This window comes from Natrix helvetica (assembly GCF_964273705.1).
Source record: "Natrix helvetica genome assembly, chromosome: 1".
Lineage (NCBI taxonomy): Eukaryota > Metazoa > Chordata > Lepidosauria > Squamata > Natricidae > Natrix > Natrix helvetica.
Window position 1 is genome coordinate 126,025,771 of NC_138548.1, and position 19,434 is coordinate 126,045,204.

Here is a 19,434-nt window from a genome sequence, read left to right on the forward strand (position 1 = left end):
TTCCAACAAAGAGATACAGATTGTGTGTGTGTCTGTGCACGCCAGGGGTGGGTTCCTGCCAGTTCTAACCTCTTCTATAGAAGAGGTTCCACAAATCTACCGTGCCGTTTAGAACTGGTTCCCGCTCCCTCAAGATGAAGCGCGAGAGGAGGAATTCTGGGAGTTGAAGTCCACAAGTCTTAAAGCTGTCAAGTTTGAACACCCCTGGGGTTTTTTTCTAAAGGGTTCGGGGTGCAAGGGTCTTGTAACTTGACAGCTTTAAGACTTGCATGCTTCAAATGCCAGAGTTTTTGAGCCAACACTTTGGTTGCTAAGCAAGCGCATTGTTAAGTGAGTTTCACCACATTTTACAAGTTGACCACACCCACCTGGTCACATGGCTGGCAAGCCACTCTCACCTGGTAACATGGCTGGCAAGCCATTCCCACCCAGTCACATGGCCGGCAAGCCACTCCCACAAAGCAGGCCACACTTACAGAAGAGATTCTAAAATTTTTTGAAACCCACCACTGGTGCATGCGCAGGGGTGGGTGGAGAGAGAGAGAGCATAAAACCTGTGTCTCCTTATTCCCAGGCCTTAATCTCGTGATGGCTAATCTTTTCATCACCGAGTGCTGAAAGTACGCACACACCCATAATGTAATGTGCTTGCAACACCCCCGCGTGCCCTGCCCCCACACATGCACACATGACCCTCCACATGTGCCCTGCCCCCATGCATTCACACGTGACCCCCCATACACCCACCCCAACCCTCCCACATGCATGTTTGACCCCCCTGAATGTATGTGCGACCCAGCATGTGCACCACTCCCCCTGCATGTGCGCGGCAGAGACCCAAAAACCAGCTGGCCAGTGGGAGGCGCGCATGCATGCGCAGTAGAGATGAGCGGGGGCAAAGGCTCGCGTGTCTGCAGAAAGGGCTCTGTGTGCCACTTTTGGCATGCATGCCATAGGTTCGCCAACACGGCCTTAACCGCTACACATCACACTGGCTGTCACACACAGTTGTGTCAAATATTCTCCAAGATCCATAGGGTGAAGTGAAGAAGATCTAGGGGCTTTAGGCTGAAAGAGAAGTATGATCCGAGGCATGCAGGGTCATGCAGGGCAAATGGAACATTGAGAATCCTGCCAACTAGACTTCTAGGCAGCAGAGGTCCATGCGTTCTGGTGACGAGACAGGCAGGATGGAAAGGTCTGAAGCCAAAGGTATAAAGGTGGCCTTGGCTCCATATTTGTGTAGAGGAGAGGAGAAGATAGGAAAGGGACCAGGGGTGGGTTGCGGCTGGCATTACTACCGGTTTGGTGTGTGCACAAATTTTGCGTGCGCATTTGCACATAGATAGGTTTGTGCATGCGCAAAAAGTTTTTAAAAATGAAAAAAATGTGCAATGAAAATTGTTCTGCGCATGCGCAGAAACAAAAATCAAGATGGCGCCGCCATAGGAGAACCGATTCGGGGCGTGGTAGCCTGGGTCCCTGCCGGTTCTAGTGACCCAAGCCGCCAAAAAACTAGCGGTTTGGCCGAACCGGTACGAACCGGTAGGAACCCATCACTGAAAGGGACCACCATCCCCTCCATCCGTCACCCAGGAAGAAATGCATGGGGACAGAGGGATGCAAAACCCCAGTTGGCCGTGAAGCACTAATTGTAGCTCTTTGGAGCAGCAGCAAACATATAATATGTAAAGAAAGCTAGCAAGATCGGGGAGAGATGGCTAGTTTGGAAGATTCCAAGCTAGTGGAACTGGAGAAAAAGATAAACACAGTATGATGAGAAAAGTTGTCTGCTAGAACTGGCTGAAAAAATATTGGCTTCAAACTAAATCGGACAAGATGCTCATATCACACAAGGATGAGTTGTATGAATCCTGGCATGATGACACAACAACTAATTTCCAGTCCTGGGCTTTGTGCTCTGCACGCCTTAGAACCGAGAGACTTATGAATTACTCAGGGGGGAAAAAACATTTTGACATTATCCATTAAAAGACAAACCAACAGGAATTACAGCCTGGAGAACGGTTGCTTTACCAGTATATCATGAGATTTGAATGATGCTGCCACCTCCTGGAGAGGATAAATTTTGCTTTTCAAGTGGCTGAACAGAGCTGTGAAAAGCTTACAATACTCAAGCATTGTACACAGACGAGGAAGCAGGCAAGTTGGTGAAATAGATGACAAACCATAGTCAGTGCACTAATATTAAAACCTCTGCATTGGTCTTCAGTTTGGATCCTAGGCACAACATTAGATTTATGCATCATAAAAGGTGCATGTAAAGTTTCCCCTGTTCAGTGAGATCCGACTCCAGGAGATCAATGCCCATCTCCATTTCCTAGCCAAGGGAGACAGTGTTGTCCAAAGACACTTCTTTGGTCAAGTGGCCAGCCTGACTGTATGCCAAGGCACATGGAACACTGTTACCTTCCCACCAAAGTGGTACCTATTTATCAGTGGTGGGTTGCCAATTTTTTTACTAGAGGTTTGGGTGTGCTAACGCAATGCTTCTGTGCATGCGTCCGGCCGGGTGGGTGGAGCCTCCCACCACCGCTACTACTGGTTTGCCAGATCCGGGTCAAACCAGGAGCAACCCACCTCTGCTTTTAACCTACTCACATTTGCATTCTTTTGCTGGGTGGTCAGGCCTTGGGGCAAAGGTGGGAATTCACCTGATTATACTATGCTCATGCCTTGAACCCAGGCTGTCAGCTTTCCAACTGACAAGCTCAGCATCTTTAACTGCTGAGCCAGTTAAAGGCTTAGCAGAACCCGGTTCAATTCCAAGTGGGGAAAAAGACACTGGATTCATGGAAGCTGCTTGGAAAGAAGGTTTATTGATGAACAGGATCGCATGGCTTGAGATCCTGGGCAAAAAGGGAAGAGATCCTGAGAGAGCCTGGGTTTTATGCTGTTGGAAGAAAATGTCTTTCTGGTTTCAGCTCCAAGAGGGGGAAAAGACACTGGAGACATGGAAGCTGCTTGGAAAGATGGTTTAATGGTGGACAGGATCACATGGCCTGAGTCCTGAAAAGAAAAGCTGATCACATCCTTCAAGATGTTGGGTGAAGAAGAAGAGAGAGAAAACAAGGGGCTTGCTGGGTTTTTTATACTCTGTTCAGCCCCACCTCTCTGTTTCCTGTACCTGTGTAAGAAATGTATTCTGATTGGTTGCCAGACTCCCATGGGGCCATGCAGTGGCAACTCTGTAGGCTGGCTTGAGTCCACGTTTGGTTGAGCATTGCTTTTTCCCAGGTGCCCTGTGGTGGGATGGGTAAAGAGCTAATACTAGCATGCCTTGATCCCATCACCCTGGAGCTGAAGGGGGAGATCTTTGTTATGTAGAATAGACTGCCTAAAAACATGTTTCTCCATTTCTGATCCAGGGAAATATAGTATTCTGCCTTTTCAATATTTCCCAGGATATTTCAGTTTTCTAGCAGAGGGGTGGGTTTTAACTTCCTACAATGCCCTCTGTTGGGTTTTGAATTTGAGCTTGTGTTTTGATTGATTGTCAGACTCCCATGGGGCCATGCAGGGGCACCTCTGTGGGCTGTCATGAGCCTTACTGGGTGATGATGTAATGAATTCCTACTATGGCTCTGCCTGAAGGAGGTAGTTCTTTGTTATGTAGAATAGGCTGACCCAGGCCTTAATGGCCCATTGACAAGGGTGTGCGTGTATTTTTGCTTCCCTTTTAGGGGAAATTTAAACAAGCCTGATCTGGTTTGCTGATGGCATTACCATGTAGTGCCAACCTGGCTATTTTGTTTTTAAATCATGGTTTATGGCTTAATGTGCAGTATTGTGCAATGCCAGTTTATTTAGAAAAGTATGCTTGAATAAAATGTAATGCATGAAATCAAGCAATACATGCAAAATACTTTCAAGGCTCTCTATTAATTCTAATATTGCTACATCTTGTCCAAGAAGATGGTGCAGTAAAATTTTTTTAAAAACAACAAAGCAGAAGAAAACTAAGGAAAAATATAAAGACATCCATTTCCTTTACTTTAGTTATGTGGGTTTACATGAAATCCTTCTTAAATTAAAAATGCCTTTGCAAAAAAATAATAATCACCTAATCCCATTTTTAAAGAGGTTTTTTTTTTTTGTGCCTTCATGTCAGAACTCGCCTGAATTATCCTGCAGTTTTCTTGGCAAGATTTCAGAAGTGACTTGCCATTGCCTCCATCCTAGGGCTGAGGGGGAGTGACTGGCTCAAAATCACCTGACTGTTTTGTGCCTAAGGCAGGACTGGAATGCATAGTCTCCCCATTTCTAGTCTGGTACCTTACACCTTATTCCAAACTGATGAATCCCGTAGCAAATTAAATAAACAAACCGAGAATACAGCTACCAAAACTCTACTTCCAAAATCCAGACAACCACTAGATGGCAAAATGATATTTTCGTTGGATTAATGACATGGTTACAGTCACATGGCTATCTGCGGAAGTCAGGCATCGTATCTGTCCAGAAGTCAAAATAGCCATGCAGGACAGTGGCCTGCAAATAGAGGGGACAGGACGTGATGACTGTATCCGATAGGAGCTGGGCAGCCCCCTACTTCTGACTCATTTTCTTCCATCAGGTTGCAGAACACCAGACGTCATTCATGAAACAAGGCTTATGTTAGGTGGCAACCACCTTCCCATCTAAATCAGCTAACCATGAAGGTAGCCAGTCTCAGATATGGCTTGGGAATGAAATCAGGACAGAGCCAAGAGCATAACCTCTTAAAATATAATTAGCAAAATACCTTCATGCTACAGTTAGAGGGAACTGTACAAGAGTTAAAAGATCTTATTTGTATAGGTCCTTATCAGCAGGGACGTGCGGTCATGGGAGGCAGGGGAGGCAGAGCCTCACCGCTCTCATCATGAAAAAAAAAGGGAAAAGGGAAAAGGTGCTGAGGAGCCTCGGGGAATGGGACTGCAGGTGTGCAGGACAGAGGGAGGTGCAGGAGGCTCCTCTAGCCTCAGCCTCCCTCCTGCACACGTGGTCCCATTCCCCGCCTTTGCCGCGGTCCCCTTCATGTTGACTCAGGAAGGCGGGGAATGGGACCACGTGTGCAGGACAGAAGGAGGTGCAGGAGGCTCCTCTAGCCTCAGCCTCCCTCCTGCACATGTGGTCCCATTCCCCGCCTTCTGTCGGGTTCTGACGCCGGAGATCATGTTCCAAGGTGAATGCGCATGCACGAGCGGCTACCTTCCTCGCACTGAACAATGGCAGGTTTACGGGAAGTTGCTCGCGAAAGCAGAAAGTGCGACCGACTTTTCGGACCGTCGGCTACTGTTTCCCTGCCAGCTCGCTCGTGAAAGGACCCTGGAAGCTGAGTCGTGGCCGGCGCCTTGTTAAGAATTCCCCACCTTCCTGATGACATCACCAGCCTCACCAGCCATAAACCTCACCACACATCACTGCTTATCAGTGTTGGGTTCCGGGCGGTATGGCCTGGTATGGGTGTACCGGTGGCAGCTGGGAGGAGTGGCCAGCGTATCGGAACGGTGTTTCAGTGGACCCATCCGCCCACCCGCATTCCTTATCTCTATTTGAGGGAAACAGGCCAATTGCGTACCCGCGCACAGCATACGGCCCCTGTGCGACCTCGCCAAGCAGCTGGGGCTTCGCAGGGCGGTGGCACGCGCGTGCATGTGCAGCACGTGTGCCTGAAATGGATGTCCGGCCCCGTCACTGCGTACCGGTTGCAACAGGATCCAGAATCCACTACTGGCCCTTGTATATCATTTATGGGTAATCTCAGAGTCTCAGAGTCTCATGAGGTAGTAGGCACTTCCTAAACAATGTGGATAAAGACACAATTTCTAAAATGGTGATTTGGGGCAGATTTAGTGTGACTGTGCACAACTAGAGCACTGGGAAGTGTTGATTGTGCTAAAGCGGACTTACATGTGACAGGAAAACAAAGCTGCAATCTCTTTGGGTTTATATGGGATGTTTCTGAAGAATAAGAGGATGTAAGTCTACTGTAGAGAACTGCCATTTAGATACCACTTGATGTCTCTTTCATAGCTGCAGAGCAAAGAGCAGAACTTTTAAGTGTCCCTTCTCCTGTCCTTGGCACCATTAAGAGGCTGGGTTTTGAAGCCAGTGCCAAGCAGAATCTGTACAGGAGGCCCTTCCATAAATGAGGGACTGTGGTGGAAGCACATTTCCAAAATGCAGCTGTGGACAGAGTAGAGTGAACAGGAGGGTGCCTGGAGTAAACCAGGGATAATGAAAAACACGCCAACAAAATGGAAGAGAAGCAGGACACATTAGAAATGCCTCTGCTATACAGGAGCCTCTTGGAACCAGACAGACTCTCCTTCTCCTGCTCTTGTTTCCTTCTCCTTCCTCCTTTTCCTTCTCTTCCTTTCTCCTCCTCCTCCAGTGTGTGATTGAATTGAATCAGATTTGCTCTGCCAGAGCCAGCAAAGAAAGAACATATAAACACATACAACCAGTTTTGTGCTGCATAGTTTATTTATCTCTTTGCAGGACCAGTATTGTGTTGGGGGTGTAAGGCTAGGAGTATTCATTCTCTCTCCATGTCCTCTCTCTCCATTCATTCACAATTACTAACTGTTCTTGGCTCTCTCGCTCTCTCTATCACCTGATCACCTGCCAGTTCCTTCTCTTCTACACACTTTTGCAGGCCTTTCAGCAGTCCCTGTGGGACAGATTTGGGATGTGGCAAGGGATCATACTCCAGGCAGAGAAGCTTTCACTCGTGGGTGCGTTGCCCCTGGCATCTTGCTCCTCTTCCTGGTGGCCTTTGTATCCCACCTCCCAAATTAGGAGCTTCACTTCACAGCAGGAATGTGGGAGGGCTTGTCCCCTTCTGGGCCCAAATCTTCTACTCTTAAGAGGCCTCGCTCACTTTCTCCTGTAGAGATCCTAATTTTCCTAGCACCCTTGCCTACGCTTGTAGGAAACCACCCCCCCCCCCCCAAGACAGGAAGGGGAAAATCTTGTCCACCAGAGCTTCAGTAGCATAGCAAAAGGGACAGGGGCAATCACTGAGCTTTAGAGAGGCAAGCATCACCCACCCACAAGCAAGGAGTCCTGCTCCCTGAGGGTAGGGGCAACTCTGTGGCTTTGGTCCCGGAGGCAAGACTGGGCTGGTGGCTCAGCCTCATTCTCTGGGCTAGGCTCACACGTCCTCCCTTCTCCTCTGTCTGTGCATGTGGCCTGCAGGTAGCTCTCATTACTGCTGCAGCAGACGGACCCAGAAGGGGCAGGGACCCACAGTGGGGTTGGGGTTGTAACTACACATGGCTATCAGAGCGCACACATATGTGGCTCAGGGCACGTGTGACGATGTAAAGGCAGATGAGAGTTTTCTTTTCAGGCAATGGTCAGACCCTGTACAGAGGCAGGAAGCCTCACGTCTAGCACATGCATGCACATACCACACATACACACACACACCAGAGGTGGTATTCTGCCGATTCATACCGGCTCAACCGAACCGAGAGTGGAAATCACAGGTGGCCCTGCCCAACCACCCCGGCTGTATGACATCCCGTTTAGGCCCTTTTTTTTAGCCAAAGCGCATGGGCGGAAGGCTGAGCGCATGCGCTGATGGGGCATGTGCGAGCGTAGCGAGCGAGTGCTCTCACACTTGCAAACCAGTAGGGAAGGTAAGTGAATACCACCCCTCACACACACACACAGTTGCACCCCTCTTTCTGCCCTTCTCCTGCCAAAGGGCAGGAAAAGAAAAGAACAAAAAAAAAGGAAAGGACAGGAAGGGCAGAAAGGGAGCCGGAGGAGAGAGGCTTTGGGGAACAGAAGTCTTCTTGTACATTCACTTGGGCGGGTGAGGTTCTCCAGTGACGCTCTTACAAAAGGGGTGTGAGGGAGAAGGTGTGGGAACCGGCATCCCCTGATTTTTTGCACACAAGATGGAGAGGGTTGCGATGGGCCAAGTCGCTCTGGGAGTTACAGCATTTCGTGCTGCTGCTGCGTGGCTTCGCTGACCACCTGGAGAAAGACAGAGATTTCAGTTAAGAAAAGCCCCAAGTCCAACCCTCCTGGGCCTTCTCCCGATCAGATGAGGCCTTTGCTTGTTCCCACCATTGGCTTCCCTATCTCTGCTTTGTAGGGACAGAAGAACAAGGAAGACAACTACATCCAGCTATGTCCCTTCAGATGCAACTCCCGTTCCTTATTCTCAGTAAGGCTCACACCAAGAGGATGTGAGCTGTTCTCAGAATGTTCCCCTGCTCCATAACATTAAGGAATGACACATTCAAGACTAGCTTTATTGATTTTTCCTGGGGTTTTCTATTGGGCAGCAGTGTTGCTAACCCTTCTGGATTTTCATCAGTGCTCCCTGTCAGCTTACCTCCCCATCACGTGTCTCGATGGTTTTGATGGTCACTGTTTTTTTGGTATGGACCTCAGAGCTCCTCTGATCTGGGCTGGTCTCTGTGGGACAGAAAGGAGCATCAATTGATAATGAGTGGCATGCATTTCATGGGAGAAAACAGCATTCGGAGAATTTGCTTGTGGCTAGGGATGTTTTCTTACAGGCTCACTGTTCTCCATCACTTGCTCACACCAAGAACTTAAGAGGAGATAGGTGTTGTGGCTTGCCAATGACCAGCAGAGCTGGCAGCAGATTCGGACAGTGAGGAGGTTGGGGAGGAACATGGGCCAGTCCTGGAGTCTGGGGAAGGCTCTGATGAGGGCTCTGCATCAGAGGCAGAGATGGGGCCAGGGCTGTCGGACAGTTATCAGCTGCCTTCAGAGTCAGACATCAGTGAGGCAGACAAACAGTTGGAGCCTATTCCCAGTGTGTGCATGCACAGAGTTTCCAGATGAAGGGAAGAGCTAAGGAACAAGGGTCGACTTGGGAGTAAGGCCACAGGTGGACGATGAATGGCCCCTCCCAGAGGAAATAAAGAGGAGCGAAAGGGGAGTGGAGTTTGCAGGAGACAATTCGTTCACTTAATTGGTTCGTGACTCTCCGAGGCTCCTTGCCAAGTTTTGCAGATATCGGCCTGGCTGCTCTCTACGCCACATAAGGTCTGTGACTATAAATCCTCCCTTGAAAGACTTTGCTGGATGTGAATGAGCAGAATTCACAGTCAATTAATAAAAGGGTTTTTTGTTGGGACAAGGAGTTTGTTTCATGCTCTTGGGAAGCCTCGGTCAGAACATAACTACTAACCAGATGTGTTCTATATCACCTTCTATAGCTCTCAAGAGATTACTGGGGGTGTGCCCAAACACCTACATGGTGATAACAGATCTTTAATGTAGATTCATTTACAACTCATCCTCTTGAGCCTACATTATCAAGTCTAATTCTCTTCTGTCCCTCCCCTTTTAGAATCCCCAGCTAGCATAGAAGAACTAGGAATTGGAGTCCATACTCATTCGCTCCATCTTTAGCATTACAAAATATCCCACGTGATTTGCATGCCCACAGAACCCTTTAACCACATAGACCAGAACCATGTCACTTACCTCGGAAGTTGATGGCAGAAAAAGTTTGAATGGGCAGTGAAATTCTGTAAAGAAGGGGAGGGAAAGGGAGGTTAAAAGAGCCTTGTCTTTTCTTTTCTGCTTTCAGATTTTCTCTGTTTTAGAGCAGTGCCCCCCTCCCCCCCAACAACCATCATTATCCCTTATGGTCCTTTTATAAAAACACCACTTAAATTTGAACTAATTGTATTCTTCTGGGTTGCATCCTGAAGTGTGGTTTCCAGTCTTCCTGTTGCAATTCTAAAATGTCATCTTCATGCAAATTCAGCGTTATCGCAAAATGGAAGCCCCATTAGTCCAAACTGCTCAGCCAAAAGGAAAAAAAATAACATTTGACTGCAAGAGATTCACTGGTCTATTTCTTTCCCAACTGTCACAACAGAAGGATGGATTTCCTTCTTAGTTATTCTTTGGCTGTCCCCAAGCACAAAAGCAGAGTTCAAATTCTGTGATAAACCACGTCCCTTTTACTAGTGTTTCCTCACACAAACAGGCTAGGTTCAACACACAAAGCCACAGAAACGGTTGAATTCTCACAATAAACCAAACCAAGAAAGCCACTTTTTGGCCTCGTGAGGTGTCTGATCTCAGTACAGAACTGCAGTAGAATATTGTGTCGCAGTGATAGACTAAGGCTTCACAATCAGTGTAAAAGCCTGCTATTATTCCATCAGAAAAACCGCCTCCCACAAACCATCTTTCAACCTTAATTGACTTAAGCAGCTACCCTTACAAGACACGTAGTCTTGCGGATAATGCTCACCTGCTCTCTTCACCCTCCAGCAGCTTGCGGTAAGTGGCAATCTCAACGTCAAGAGCCATCTTGACATTGAGCAGGTCCTGGTACTCGCGCAGGTGCCGTGCCATCTCATCCTTCAAATGCCTGATCTCCTCTTCAAGCCTCTGGATTGTGTCCTGGTAATTGCTGGCCTCGCCAGCAAAGCGCTCCTCCATCTCCCTCATCTGCCTCATCAGAGAGTCATTCTGGAAGTCAAAAGGAGGAAAGCAGTGAGGAGAAAGAAAGGAGGAGATTTCTAGCATTTTTGTTGAATATAAAAAAGACACCCCGTCCCCCTCGCATCCATTCAAGGGACATAAGAGATTGTTGATCGAGGCCACAGGCTGAAATTTTACCAGGCAGTCTACGTGAGGGTCTTCAGCTGACCATGGAACTTAAACAGATTTTCTGTCAGGTTCCCTCAGAGATTATGAATGGCCACTCCATCTGACAGCTTTGCAAAACTACAGCTGCCCCCTCCCTGGGCAGTTTGCTTTTTCCATGCTTCATTTGTTATCAATGAGCATAGGGAAGAGGAAAAAACGTTCCTCGCTGAAATGGTTCAATGCAAGTCCAGTATTCTGAATTTGACTCCATGATTAATCTGGCGTGGCAGCTCACTCACCGTGCCCTTGAGCGCATCAATCTCACAGGTGAATGATTGGATTTGATGCCTGTACTCCATCATCTCCTGCTTGGCTTGGCGAATGGCATCGTTGTTCTTATTTGCTGCCTGAGTCAGGTCAGTCACCTGTACATAGAGGGAGGAAGAACAGATGAAGCACAAATGTAGATTAATCCGAGTGAATCCCATGAGTGAAAACTTACTCCAATCATCCCCAGTCTTTTAGCCAAGTGCTACTGCTCGTTCTCCCTACCTTAGATTTGTACCATTCCTCTGCTTCTGATATGTTCTTTGCAGCGATGTTCTCATATTGGGCACGGATATCACGCAGTGCTGCGGTCAGATCTGGCTTTGACACATCCATCTCTACCTGGATTTGTTGCTCTTGCAGCTGGGATTGCAATTCTCTAATTTCCTGGAGAAGTCACAAAGAGTGTGCCATCACGCCAGTGCAGTAGCAGAGGCTTACCAGCCACCTTCCCTAATCCATACTGGTTAGGCACAAAAGTCCTTGTACTGAAAAATATTGGGGACCATCAAACTGCAAAAGAAGGCTTTCAGGTGTGACAAATCCTTCTCCAACACGATCTTTCAGGAAGTTATAAACTATTTCACCCCACACGCTCATCTATGGTGGATTAAATCGTTGGGTTACTAAATTAAGCCAGTTCCCTGAGTTCATACAAGACATTGAACCTATTAGGCTAAACCCAAGGAGGACATTCCGACAGAGTTCACTTCTTTATTTGCTTATCACACCGTAGACAGAATCTTGACAGACTAAACCCTTACTACTTTCGCCTTAATTGATACACCCTGGGAGATTCTAGCAAGTGGCTAGCCTTACTCTTTTTCTCTGTCTCCTATCCAGTTCCCAGCTGTGCTGCTTTTTGTCTCCCCACCACCACCCTTTTTGAAATGTGCTCCCTCCTCCTTGGGAAACTGCTGCTTCACTGTACAGTAGTCCATCACATCAACTCCTGCTCCATAGGCACCATCTCTTACAGAACCCAAAATGAATAATACTACCTTGGTTTACATCATGTGTTGGTAGGTTTTGCCCAACACGTTAGGAAACTTTGTGCCGTCGTACCGAAAATGTGATGCAAACTAGCAGGAGAAGGCTGGTCTGGTGACATGAAACCTTTGATACTTGATACCATCTTCCTTTTTTTTCCAATTAAAGCTGCTGTTATAGCTTAAATTCTGGGCTTGATCCTCAGCATCCCCTTCAACAGCCCGACCCTTCCTTCCATTCTAGAAGCCATCATTTTGAGAACTACTAAGACGCATGTACAAGACAGCTGCTTACCTCTTCATGCACTTTTTTGAGGAAAGCAATTTCTTCCTGCAATGATTCGATACGCCTCTCCAAGTCAATACGGGCCAGAGTGGCTGCGTCAACATCCTGTAACGGCAGAGAAAAGAGGAGCATGACCTCAGCAGTAATAATAGACTCAAGAGGTTGGTCCCCATTAAAAGAGCACAACTTCACAGAATAGGGAAATGATCTTAATTGCCATTTAACTCCTGAAAAGGCTGAGAGGTTGCTCCCCCTCCCTCTCCTCTGATTTTTGACTGACAACATCTGGGAATCTGGCCAATGAAAACAATACTGGAAGTTCTGGAAGGCCAGGAAATGAGTGGGAAGGACCCCAACTGAACCGATTCACATGATCTTTGAACAAAAGGGCGACTAAAATTTTCTAGCATCACTCCAGATTCTGGCAACCATAACAATGGTGGGGCAATTGCCTGAATCTCAAATCCAAATTCCTTGAAATGGAGGGCAAATGCTGCTCCATTGTATTGTATGTATCCCTGAAGGAGCACTTAAACCACTCCCTGTGGTCTATAGATCAGAGGTGGTATTCAGCAGGTTCTGACCCGTTCTGGAGAACCGGTAGCGGAAATTTTGAGTAGTTCGGAGAATCAGTAAATGCCACATCTGACTAGCCCCATCCCCATTTATTCTCTGTGTCCCGAGTCCCAGCTGATCGGGAGGGAATGGGGATTTTACAGTATCCTTCCCCTGCCACGCCCACCAAGCACGCCCATCAAGCCATGCCCACAGAACCTGTAGTAAATTTTTTTGAATCCCAGCACTGATATTGATCCTATTATGAATGACTCAAAACATCAGATCATTTGGAATATTCTAAATATTCTAGCGGAACTATAAAGTTCATATGCACCTAAGGTTGCACAACGTTGTAGACAAAAGAGTAAGGGGCATTGCAATTATTCAGAAAGGAGGCTATCGAAGGCTGGCAACTTGATGTTCTCCAGCAATCTTGTCTTAATTATAAGCCTAATAATTGCTTATATTTAGGAATCCAAATACCAATTGTCTACCACTTTGGAAAAGATCTGAGAAAGTGCTAAGGGGTGGGGGGTGGGGGGTGGGGGGAGAGAGACACGCACACAGTATGCCTTCCCAGAAACAAGGGGGCAAAAGAAAGCTAAGCAGGCACTTTTAAATATGCCAAGTGATATCCCCTTTGTGCTATTTCACAAATCTTTTCCTCATTTTCCAAGACACCCTGGAGGAAACATTTTGGACTTACAGCTCTGAAAGCAGCTAAGTTGTTTTCTGCTTCTTCTTTAAGATGGATCTCCTCTTGCAACCTTTGAAAAAGGGCAGAAAAGTGAGCATTGGGCAGACTGGAAAAATCACTCAGTGGTCTATAAACAGCATTGCCTTTCTCCCATGCTTTAGAAGTCAAGGCCAGTGCTTCGCCCTAAACCTCTGACACACTCCCCAGCCACTCTAGTAAGATATACATCAGGAACGGGCAATTCTCCTGCATTCCAAGGGGAAGGGGTGGGATCTGGCGGGTGTCCAGGCTGGGAATGGAGCAAGAACATGTCCTCTCATTGCCTGTTTTAGTCAAAGCCTTAAGCACAAAGGCATGAGCTCACTGATGGATAATGCTTACTCCCCCTTCCCTTTTAGGGTAGCACAGCTTTGCTCTAGTGAGAAAAGCTGGAGCAGGAGTTGGAGGCTTGCAAAGAAGCAGCATGAAAACTCTTGGGACGCCCCTCAGCCTGGGATTCTGGAGATGACCCAATATAAAAGTTATATAGGGTGTTGGGAGACAGGCTACTAAGATGCTGAAACTCTGTCTTCCGGATATTTTGGCATGGGATTAGTGTAGCATCACCCAAGTCCATTTTTTTTCCTCACACAGAGGATATTCAGAGTGTGGGATTATAAAGTTTTATCACAATCAGCAGGGCAGTCACTGTTCATAGTGGCTGAAGAAATTGAAGCTGTAACCTAATATTTCTATGGGATTTGAGATTGGGCAAGGTTCAGCTTCAGGATATGGACACTAAAGTTAGTGAATCATGGTCCTGGGGTTCTAGTTTCCATATTCTCAACTATTGTATCCATATTGGTATATTTTTGTGTTTATAAACAAAGCACCCACAAACCTTCAGATCTAAATTGTCCAAGTTCCTGACATCTTAAACCAGATAGGAGCCTACAATTACAACAGCTGTCACTTTCAGCTGTTGTCATCTAGTGATAAGGCTTGCAGAGGCAGTCTTCCATTTAGGAACTCTTTCATCAGCTTGACCCCATCTCATGCCTTCAGATGTTGGCGTGGAGGCTGATGAGATATGGTTCCCCAGATCATAAGGTCCCCAAGTTAGGAAAGGCTGTTTGGTAGCCACTTCCATTCCTTTTTATGTGGTTTGGGGGGAAAGAGCACAAGAAAAGGATAATGGATACTATTTGCTATATTGCTATAACCTTCAATTTGCTACAACCCAAACTAGAAAGGAAGTTCTTTTTTTGATTTTCCATAGTGCTAAACACTCAAGCCAAAGATCACAGTTGGTATGTGCTATAAAGAACCAACAATTAAAATGATGATTCCCAAATTCAGTGCATATCTGCTCACAGTTCCAGGACATCATTCGAAAGATATATTTATGTTTTTATTGTCCTGTAAGTTACTCAGGCTCACTTTCGATAATGAGGTGGGAGGCTTAATAATTTTAATTAATGAATAAAATAAATATCTGATTGAAAGACGGCCCCTTGATTTCTTTGTCTGAATTTCCCTTCTCTTATCTATATGCACTTCCTGTCGACATGCTCTGCCTTGCTCTCTGGCTGTTGCCTTCTTCTAGCAGGGTCCACTTGTGACCTGTCAATCACAGGGGAGTTAAATCTGGAGGAAAAAAAGAAAGCCTCCAAGAGGATTGGCCACAGAGTAAGAGCCTAGGGATTATCCTTCCAGAAGCTCTCCTAATGAATAGACCATTTTTTCTCCCAATTGTTGGATTGTTTTCATCTCTCTCCTGCTGTTCTAGCATTATCCTCTTCCATTGCTAGTACGAGGTGTGCCAGGGCACATCCTGTGAACCCAACTACTGAGCCCTACAGAGAAAGGAAACCGTGACTTAGCATGATTTATTGACCCAGCTATTACATAAGCCAAGCCAAGTGATGATCATTAGGGCTGCAAAAGCTGTTACTATACTGGTACAAACTGCAGGGGGTTATGAAGAATTTGCTGACATACCGTGAAGCCCACCATTGGATGACTTACTGGGAATCACGTTTCCTAATAAACCGAAACTGGATTTCCACACACACACACACCCTCCTCATGACTAGAAGAAAAGTTCTAAAACAAAGATTTATAGACTTGGAAGATGTGCTGGATAATATGGTATCTTGGCCCCTGCACTTGCATCAGCTCTTTAATGTACATTTTTAAAATGTACGACGAAGGCACTGTAGAAAAAGGATTTTATTACTAAACCACTAATATATTTAAGGTGCAACCCCAGAAGGAAATTGGTTTCTGGCTCTCACATGGAACTAATTCATTTAAAAGTTTTAAATCCCACCCTCTTTCTAATCTTCAGGATATCATTTTTCTTTATTTCAACTCTTTAAAAACTCCTAGAAATAAATCATCATCGTATGCTTGTGGCACATATATCCTGAGCTAGACAAGGACTTAGTTGGGACATAAATAGACAATTTACATCATGGGGGGAGGGGGGGAATCAGAGCTACCTCATGGAAAGAGGCAACCATAAGTCATCCTCACCCTACCATAAGAAGTCAAGAGTTGATCTGACGAGAACTTGCAAACAATTGTATAGAGTATTACACCTCCCACCCCCCACTCCCACACATCCCCTGTGCAACTCAACAGGAAAAAGCACACCTAACTGGTATGGAATTAAACTAAAGCTACCCCTCATTAGAAAAAAGAACGCCAGTGTTTGATAAGGAAGAGTCATCCACTCCCTGCATAAAGAAAATTACATGTGTCATTTTCCATGAGGTCCAAATCCAAACAAGATGTTTGACAAGTATAATTTAGTCTTTTGATCCATTTTTTTCTAAAAAGGCAGGGGGATTGGTGACCTTACTACTGATTTCTTCACCAGCACACAGCCCTGTGCCAAAATAAACCTCACAAATATTTTCTCAGCAGACTTTAAATACTGTGCTAGCCTTCCTAGTCTGGATGATCATTTTAACCCTCAAAAGCTTTCTTAATTTTCTAAAGATGGACATGTTTATAAGGAGAGGAATGTCATTGGACACATTCTGAGCCTTATTCAAAGAATACATTTTGTTGGTTCCCAGTGAGACAAAATATCTCTTACTAATTCCGATGGCAATTTCAGGTTAGAGCACAAGATGTTTGCAACCTCAAGGTGAAAGTTGCTCAGTGCCAGTTTACCCAGGGCCTGGCAAATATGACATTTGATGAGAGAGTTTTGGCATTGCTATTTGGAAGGTCAGAGTTGGAAGACCACTCTCTCTGGCTGTGATTTGCATTACTCTTTTCTGTTTCCTCCATCTCTGCTCTAGGAAGTATTGTACCTGTTCACGACTAGGAAGAAACTTTAAATTTATAGGGATGAGCTTAGAGAAAAAACAACAATATGGTAGCAAGTCATGGGCCTCAGTCTCACCTCTGCTTCAGCTTCTGGAGATCATCTATCAGGTTGTCCCTCTCCACATCCACCCGCGCTCGCTGGTTAGTCAGCAGCTCCACCTGGCGCCTCAGCTCCCTCAGCTCTTCCTCATACATCTCGGCGATGCGGGTGGGCTCCTTGCCCTTGAGTCGGTTGACTTCAGCCACCATGAGGGCATTCTGCTGCTCCAGGTAACGGACCTTCTCAATGTAATTGGCGAAGCGGTCATTGAGCTCCTGCAGCTCCACTTTCTCATTCGTACGGGTTTGCAGGAATTCCTGGTTCATGGCATCAGCTAGGGAAAAGTCGAGGACCTCGCCGGCACCTTGATAGGCCGAACGCATTGGGGCCGAGTAGCTTGCGCGGAAGCTAGAAAGGGTGGGCACTGCGGAACTACGGGACACTTGGTATACCCGAGAGGAGACGGAGCTGGCAGAAGAACCCTTGGTGCCGAAGGAAGCCCTTGGGAAAGAAGGGGATGGGAAGGAAGGGGTGCCTGTCCCGCCGAAAGTACGGCGGTACGAGGAGACCCTCTGGGTGGAGAAGCTCATGGTGGCGGCAGCTCAGTGGGACAGGCAGGAAGGCAGCAGCTGTTCTGGGTGAGAAGACAGAACTGGGACGACAGCCGGAGCTCTGCCTATTTGTATCCCTGAGTCTTGACATCATCATCCAACAGCCCCCTCCTTCTCCTTTCCCAGTTTGGAACAGCTGTGGATTCCTCTGTTGAGTAAGGGAGGAGGGAGATAGATGGCAGCAGCCAGTAAATAATCATCGGACACAGTCTTTTTTTTGGGGGGTTCTGCTTGGCAATTACAGCTGGTCCTTTCCCAGGAGCAGGCCTAGGAATTGACTCAGAACTCCAGAGAGGATGATGATGAGATTTGAAAGGAGATGCAAGGAGGGGGATATAGAAAACTCTCCTTGGAAAGTGGAAAGGAGGTGGGACAGAGATTGTTGTACAAGACAGAAGAGAGCAGGAGATGTATTAGGGCAGGGATGTCCAAACTTGGGAACTTTAAGCCTTGTGGACTTCAACTCCCAGAATTCCCCAGCCAGCATAGCTGGCATAGCTGGCTGGGGAATTCTGGGAATTGAAGTCCACAAGGCTTAAAGTTCCCAAGTTTGGACATCCCTGTATTAGGGGGCATCCCTGTATTAGGGGGCATTTATAGTCAGGGGTAGGTTCCAGCCAGCACTGCTGTTGGTTCGCTCGTGTGTGCACTCTACTCACATGCACACTTGATGCACACTGTGCGTGCATGTGCAGTGCAATTAAAATTGTTCTGCGCATGCGGAGAACTGAAAAACAAGATGGTGCTGCTGATGGCGCCAACCAGGGAACCAGTTCAGGGGCGTGGCAGGCCTGGGTCGTTGCTGGTTCCAATGACCCAGGCCGCCAAACCACTACTGGTTTGGCTGAACCCACCACTGTTTATAGTTCTCCAAAGCCAAAGAGATAAACCTCTTACAATCCACGCCCAGTGTGCCCAGACACCAAGATATTCCAGGCCAACAAGCTCTCCCACCCTGAAGTGAAGCCGATCTGAGAAGTATTTATAAAAGACACTGAATAAAGTTTTCCCAACAAAGCAGAATCCCAGTGAAGCTACTCATAGCTCAAGTCTAAAGAACGGAGCACAGGGGCTCCGCAGCCATTTCCTAACTACAAAGTGATGACAGCTCGTGCCTGTCCTGTCCCGGAGCCACTTCTGTTACCTTTCAAATCACAGTTTGAAACGGCTTTTTTTTCCAGCAAGCGGAAGAAGAAAAGCCCGCCCACCCCCAGGCCTCCTTTGTTCAGTGTCATTTTAAGCGGAGCCATTTCAGAGAAGCTGAATCACTGACAATTACCCAGCAAGATCCCTGCAGGGTGAGGTGGATCACCCTGTTTATCCATGCGTCCAGAATGGAGCCTGACAACTAGCAGTCAGAAGTTCCTGATTCTCCTCCTCTTTGCATTCTCCCAGGTAGTAGCCACAAGACCTAAATAGTCCTGCCGCCCTGAGCTGTCAGAGGCTATTCGGAGCCAGGAGGAAGGAGCAATGTTAACCCTTTCTGCTCTTGGCTCGTAGGATTACTCAGGATGCCATCTCTTCAGCCCTGACAGCTGCTCAGCTTGTTGAGGTTCAGGCATTCATGTATCCCCCCTCACAGCATATACCCCCATTCCCCTCTCTGCCTCCTGACATCATGCTACCCCTTATTTCCCACTTAAACCCACTCATGAATCAAAAGGGCCTCTTCCCGCTGCATTTTCTGGTTCTACGGATCCTAGAAATTAACCAATAGCGGTCACTGAATTGGTCAGTAGCCAAAATTGACGGTCTCCCTGTCCTCCACAAAGGGCCCTACCTCTTTGTTTAAGGCCAGCAAAACTGGCAGCTACTCACTTCACCTCAAGGAAGTGAATCATGTAATCTGCCTGGATATCCCCCCTCACAGCATATACCCACCCACCCACCCCTCCCTCCTTCCCTCTCTCCCTCCCTTTCTTTCTTCTTTCTTTCTTTCTTTCTTTCTTTCTTTCTTTCTTTCTTTCTTTCTTTCTCTCTCTCTCTTTCTTTCTTTC

At 46.9% G+C, this 19,434-nt stretch overlaps 1 protein-coding gene across 1 annotated transcript; it reads right to left on the reverse strand.

Annotated features, from left to right (window-relative positions):
• Positions 1-6,473: 6,473 nt before the first annotated feature.
• DES (desmin) lies at positions 6,474-17,486 on the reverse strand. Its single transcript, XM_081939531.1, has 9 exons — positions 16,863-17,486; positions 13,475-13,535; positions 12,220-12,315; positions 11,161-11,322; positions 10,908-11,033; positions 10,268-10,488; positions 9,487-9,530; positions 8,360-8,442; positions 6,474-7,995 (listed from the first exon to the last, which is right to left on the reverse strand). The coding sequence occupies exons 1-9, from the start codon at positions 17,414-17,416 to the stop codon at positions 7,954-7,956; spliced, it is 1,389 nt and encodes a 462-aa protein (XP_081795657.1). The 5' UTR covers positions 17,417-17,486; the 3' UTR covers positions 6,474-7,953.
• Positions 17,487-19,434: the final 1,948 nt, after the last annotated feature.

Coding starts and splice junctions, on each gene's coding strand:
- DES (XM_081939531.1), bottom strand. CDS start 17,416: ATGAGCTTCTCCACCCAGAGGGTCTCCTCGTACCGCCGTACTTTCGGC. Junction 10,489..10,907: donor TTGATGCGCTCAAGGGCACG/GTGAGTGAGCTG, acceptor TTTGACTTCCAG/AATGACTCTCTGATGAGGCA. Junction 8,443..9,486: donor TTCTGCCATCAACTTCCGAG/GTAAGTGACATG, acceptor TCTGTCCCACAG/AGACCAGCCCAGATCAGAGG.